Source organism: Sesamum indicum, linkage group LG9, assembly GCF_000512975.1.
Source record: "Sesamum indicum cultivar Zhongzhi No. 13 linkage group LG9, S_indicum_v1.0, whole genome shotgun sequence".
NCBI classification, from domain to species: Eukaryota; Viridiplantae; Streptophyta; class Magnoliopsida; order Lamiales; family Pedaliaceae; genus Sesamum; species Sesamum indicum.
Window position 1 is genome coordinate 8,203,452 of NC_026153.1, and position 6,641 is coordinate 8,210,092.

General features: G+C 30.9%; 1 protein-coding gene across 1 annotated transcript; it reads left to right on the forward strand.

Moving 5' to 3' along the window:
- On the forward strand, positions 4,730–6,274 carry LOC105171101 (GATA transcription factor 5). Its single transcript, XM_011092116.2, has 3 exons — positions 4,730–4,894; positions 4,980–5,291; positions 5,397–6,274. Exons 1-3 carry the CDS (start codon positions 4,790–4,792, stop codon positions 6,033–6,035), a joined length of 1,056 nt encoding a protein of 351 aa, XP_011090418.1. The 5' UTR covers positions 4,730–4,789; the 3' UTR covers positions 6,036–6,274.

Sequence of the window (6,641 nt, forward strand, 5' to 3'; positions counted from 1 at the left end):
TGCGCTGCGCCGATGATGCGATATTACGGTAATAGGATTGGTCATTCAACCAAATTAGTCAAAAGACAATGGCCCAGAAACTCACATCAAACTTAATTTAAGGCCTAAATTACAACAATCTTCCGAGAATCGGCATAATTACAATGGATAATTACATTCTCGTCTCCGAAATTTGATATAATTACACATAAATTTTTTATAATTTTAAAAATTACATCTAATTAGGGGTGGTCGTTCGGATTGGGTTGTTCGGGTCCCGACCTGATCCGAACGGATTCGGGCAGATCAGGTCGGCTAAATTTTGTAATATTTTATTTTTGGGTTACCCGAACCTGATTTTCAATATATCGGGTCAGTTATCGAGTAGATATAAATATCCAATCGGGTTAATTGGATGCCCGACATCTATTAAAAAATAATACAAATTAAAAAATAGAATTATTTGTTGTTACTAATAAAATAATGAAGTAAAAAAGAGAATGATGTATGACTTGGTTGATTTATTTAAATTAAAGAAAAATAGGTACTTGATTTTATCGGGTTTGTGTCGGGTAGTCAAATATAGTACCCAACCCGAAAAACTCGAAACTTGAAGTACCCGACCCGCGCCCACCCATACATTTTATATTCCTGAGGTTTACTTCTATATAACAAATAGGTCACTCAATTAGTCAAAATTCACTGAATTATTGATATTAACAAAAAAATTGAAAGAAAATCGAGATTTACAATCGATATACTTATTACTGACTTATTACAAGTCAAACAAATTTTTTATGACTAAACAATCCTTATAACGGTGAAGATATATATCCTCACATTCTTTGACATGTGAGGATGTATAAGAGTAATTTGATCATAAAAATATTTGCTTGTCCTATAATAAATTAATAATAAGTTAATCGGGTAATAAATTTTTATCCGATTTTTTTGTTATTACCATCAAGTTCGATAAATTTTGACTAACGGATGAATTTATCTGTTAATCGGAAGCAAACCTCAGATGTATTAGTCGTAACTTTTCATACCATAGGAGGTCAAGTGTAATTACACAAAACCTCATGGGAAAGGAGCCTAATTATTCCTAATTTCAAGTACCTCATCATTATTAGAAAAACTATAAATTTTCAAATAATGAGGGAGTTTTTATAATTATACCAAACTTCAGAAAAGATAATTGCAATTTGCCCATATTTAAATTAGTAATTGGTGCACACTCGATATATGTGTAAAATATTAAAAAATGGGTAAAATACGTCGAGTTCCCTTGAGATTTGATACAATTATAAATACCTCATTGTTGTTTGAAAAATTAGCGATACCCCCTGATAATAATGTCCATCCAACAATTCATCTATTCTGTTACCTTCTGTTACCTTCTGTTAAGGTTTAATCCAAGTTTTGTTCAAAATATTCTTTTAGTTTGAGTTATAATTTTACACATTATTTGAATTATATATATTATATAATAGTACTGCTACAACATCATATTTTTTTGATATTTTATTATTTTTTTTAAAATATATAGTTTTAATAAGGATAAAGTTGACATTTTTGTTGTACCATTCAAGAGTTACATAACTATGTCACATATCAGGAGGATTGATAATATCTCAAACAACAAGAGAAAATTTGTAATTGTATCAAATTTTAGGGAAGTTCGCTATAATTTAATAATTTACCCTAAAAAACTAGAAAAAGTATTATTTTAGTCCGCTAAGTATGTTTAATTTTAATTTTAGTCCGATAACTATGTCCATTTTTATTTAGGTCTAGTAACTTACGAAATTGCTTACTTTTGGTCCTCTAGCAGATTTTTGGACAATTTTACCCCTATGAGTGTGATTGCCTTTCAAAAGTTGCATAGAGGTAAAATTGTCCGAAAATCTGCCAGATGACTAAAAGTAAGCAATTTCGTAAGTTACTGAATCTAAACAAAAATGAACATAATTATCGAATTAAAATTAAAATTAAGCATACTTAGCGGACTAAAATAATATTTTTTCCCTAAAAATTTTTATTTGTTTATTTATAGTCATATATTTATGAAAAACATATATTAAAGTATAGAGTTTATGTATTATTTGTTAACTTTTATTGCCTTGATGAGTAATATGAGGTAGTTAATTATAAATAAATCGAAAACTAATATTTTTTAGTAAAAATAATATTTAAACACACCAAAAGCTAAAAAAAAATAAATTGAAAACTGTATTTTAGTAAAAATAATATTTGATTGTTGAATTTGGAAACACATTTTATCTCTAAATATGAAAGTTCATAATTTAGAAAATATTGGATCTTGGGATTAAATACAAATTACCCCTTATGTTATTAAAAAAAATACATAAATTTATAAATAATGTTGATAAAATTTGAACCATTTATCTGAATAAGACGAGATCAAACGATTTTAAAATAAGGGTAAAAATATTATTTTATAATTATAAAAAATTTAAAATCGCGGGTATAATGCACTACTCGTGTCAATGGGATTTTATGCCCTTTTTTTGAAAAGTTTCGGAGGTCTTTTTAATCTTCTCTTTTAATAGAATTTGTTTTTGAGCATTTTTCAAAGGGAAAGGTATTATTTTAGTCCGTTAAATATGTCTAATTTTAATTTTAATCTAATAACTATCTTCATTTTTGTTTAGGTCCAGTAACTTACGAAATTGCTTACTTTTAGTTCTCTAGCAGATTTTTGACAATTTTACCCCTATGCAACTTTTGAAAGTCAGTTTTACTCCATATGCACTCATAGGGGTAAAATTGTCCAAAAATCTGCTAGAGAACTAAAAGTAAGCAATTTCGTAAGTCACTGGACCTAAACAAAAATGGACATAATTATCGGACTAAAATTAAAATTAAGCATACTTAACGGACTAAAATAATACTTTTTCCTTTTTCAAAATAACACGGGATATAAATTGCATTTACAATCAATGGCTTTTTACCATACATGTTTTAATTATTAATAAAAAAAATAATTTTCAAGAAACAATTATCGAAAAAAGTGCATTTTAAAATAAGTACTTAAAGTGTTTGGATGAAACACGTCTGTAAAGCTCATAAAACACTAATAATGATAGTTTTGTAATTAATACCAACAGAATTGGAGAAAATTGTTAAACTATTAAAAATAGTCGGGAACAAAATATTTTATATTTTATATTTTGTAAGTTCGTTCCGTAAAAATTTTACCCGACACTTTTCAACATCTTATAAGTTGTAACATATTTTAAAAAGCTTATAAACTCGCTCGTCCAAATTAACACTCTCTTTATGCACGACCAACGTCTAAATTTTTATTTCATTTGTCCCGAATTTTTATTTATTTATATTTGATAAAAAAAAGATAAAATTTCTCTTTTCCCTAAATTAATTACCACATATTAAAAAATACAAAAAATAAAAAAATTAGGTGGGCATTAAAGATCCTTTATTTAATTAGTCAACATATGTCTCATTTTTTTTTAAAATGAGAAGTTATTTATTATTGGTAATGATTTTATTTTCTATAGGTTCCATAATTTTATAAAGAGGTAAAATGGCTAAAATTAAATTTTTGTTATTTTCTAAAATTCCATATTTGAGGGGGTCAGCTTCAATGTCTTAAATCTTTATCCTAATTAAATAAGATGAGTATGATTTAGTGAAATTTCCATTTTTTTTCCCCATATGATATTGTTTTAGAGAAGCAATATTTATATCAAAATATCGATCGATATTTCATTTTATTTGATAATAATATTAATAACCTACTAACTAAAAATGGAATAAAAACATAAATACTTATATCAATACAAAATGAGATATTATGGTTCTTATCTCAATTCCTCATAATTTTTATTATTTACTTCCCGTCCCGAAAGTCAGTTCATACTCGACGTATGTGCATAATATATATTTTTATTATTTTTTAAATAATTAAAATAAAAAATTGAAAATTATTTTAAATTAACAAAATAAATTAATATCCAATATGCATAAATAAAAAAAATTATCAAGTAAAAATCATTAATTAAAGAAATAAATATTTTGCCAACCAAGTTGTTATTATAAATAAATAGTACTAGTAATCGAAGCACCGATACATAAATTTTTTTTAAAAAAATTAAATTATTAATTGAAATATTAATTCATTTATCCATCTAAAAAACATAACAAATTTAACATGCTCTCTTTAATAAATATTCCATATTTCATATTTATGAAATCAACATCAAATTTTCCAACTCAAATTACATGATAAATATTCCATATTTCATATTTATGAAATCAACATCAAATTTTCCAACTCACATAACATGCAATCTACACAATGTTGTGTTAAAGTAAGTATATGATAAATAATTTTATGTAAAAGTGGACATAAATCCTCCTAATCTCAGAATTAAATTACTTCAGATTTTTATTATAATATATATAATTATACGTAAATTATTTTTAAATTAAATAAATTTTATATATGTATGAAATAAAAATATAAAATAAAATAATTATAATTATAAATACTCACTTATCATATGATTATATATATACAAAGATCTAATTTTTTGCAATCCATAGATATGTATACATCAAATTCAAATCTTTGTAATACAAAATGGGTAACTTTCATCATACTTTTTTTTTTTTTTTCAAATATATATATTGAAAAATGATGATTATAATTTATTTTTGAAATTTTTTTACTATGGTATATTAGGTCAGTGTGGTGTGTGTTGGTCTTCTCTCTCTCTCTCTGTCTCTCGCCCATCCCTCAGTCCATCTTCTTCTCTCTCATTCAATGCTTTACAGAACTCACCACCACCCTTTACTCTTCACATTCAACCCTTTTTCCCACTCTTCTTCTGCCTTATCATCTCATCTTCTTCCTTCTCCTCGTCTTCAGGTGCTTCCCCTCTTCTTTCTTTCTCTCAATTACGCTGTCTATATGTTAATATTTGTTGATTTTGCATGTGGGTTTCTGTTTGTAGGAAATGGAGGCTGTGCAGGGGGATTCCAGAGGCGGGTTGGTGCCGGAGACGCCGGCGAAGACGGCGGTTCCTCTGGATGAATGCTTGGGTGGCAACGGGGACGACTTCTTCGTCGACGAGCTGCTCGATTTTTCGAATGGATACTCTGAAACAGAAGAACAACCGCCGCCGGAAGAGTCTCAGGAAATTGAACAGGGGAAGGACAAAAATTGCTGTGTTTCTCAGGAGAAAGAAACCGCTCCTCCGGAGGATAGTTCTCTCTCCGGGAAAGATGATTTCGGGTCTCTCCAAGAAAGCGAACTCAGTTTTCAGGTAAACCTGAGTTTCCATTTTTGTCTCTGAAATTGAAAAAAAAATCAGTTGCTTTTTTGGCTTTGGAGAAGGTGGAAAAGATTGAAAATTACGGCATTCTTATAGGCGGAAGGGTTGGAGAGTCTGGAATGGCTGTCCCATTTCGTGGAGGACTCATTTTCCGATTACTCCCTCGCCGGAAAACTTCCACCCAAGCCAACGGAGAACAGCTCCGGCACGGCGCGGGAGCAGCCATGTTTCACCACTCCCGTGCAAACTAAGGCCAGGACGAAGAGAGCCCGGAGCGGCGTGCGCGTTTGGCCGGTTCTGTCGCCTTCGTTCACAGAGACCTCCACCTCGTCCTCATCTTCGACGTCCTCCACGACGTCGTTTCCGCAATCCAGCCTCGGGCTAGTCCAGACCCAAACCGGGGAGTCCTCTCTCGGAAAAACGCCCCCCAAGAAGCAGAAAAGGAAACCGGCCGACGGAGGCGGAGGTGGGGCGGCGCAGCCCAGGAGGTGCAGCCATTGCGGCGTCACGAAGACCCCACAGTGGCGGGCCGGCCCGCTCGGCTCGAAGACTCTCTGCAACGCTTGTGGAGTGAGGTACAAGTCGGGTCGGCTTTTGCCCGAATACCGACCCGCGTGCAGCCCGACTTTCTCTAGCGAGTTGCATTCCAACAACCACCGGAAAGTTTTGGAGATGCGGCGGAAGAAGGAGGCGGCGGAAACCACCGGTCTGCCGCCACCGGTTCAGAGTTTTTGAAGGCTTATCAAATTTGATTTTTAGGTAGGAAAAGGGAGGTAGAGAGAGAAACAATCTTAGGAATTGAGTTGACAAAACCGGAGTCGGCTCAGACCGGCTCGGTACAGTTAGTGTATATTCTTTTATCATGGACCCATGGTTTGGTGAGGTAGGTTACTAGGCTGTGTAACTGATTAGGAAAGACTTTTTTAAATTTTAATGTAATTCGAATTTTTAATTAATTTTCTATTTTCACCCCATTTATTTCCTTTTTTTTTTCTTTTCAAAGGATTAATTACATTTAAACCCACACTTCCTCATAAAAATTTTAAAATTATACTTATACCCCCAAAAAAATTATCTTTTGCACCTGGCCCCTTTTGTTATAATTTGAAAGAAAATTATTGGTGTTAGCAAAAAAATTACATAAATTTTTAATTTCATAAGAAGAAAAACGTAATGATGTTAATTTTACTGCATATATATATATATTGTACTATTTCTTTTTATAAGTATAAAAAGGATATTAAATAAAAGACAAAAATTAAGAATTTATATAATTTTTTTTACGTCAGCATTTCTCGTTCAAACTTTAATAGAATGGGGAAAGTGCAAAAGGAGGAGTTT

Bases quoted from the DNA above. Each gene is read 5' to 3' on its own strand.
- LOC105171101 (XM_011092116.2), top strand. From the start codon at position 4,790: ATGCTTTACAGAACTCACCACCACCCTTTACTCTTCACATTCAACCCT. The intron at 4,895-4,979 runs GTGCTTCCCCTC...TTCTGTTTGTAG, and splicing joins TTCCTTCTCCTCGTCTTCAG to GAAATGGAGGCTGTGCAGGG. The intron at 5,292-5,396 runs GTAAACCTGAGT...GCATTCTTATAG, and splicing joins AAAGCGAACTCAGTTTTCAG to GCGGAAGGGTTGGAGAGTCT.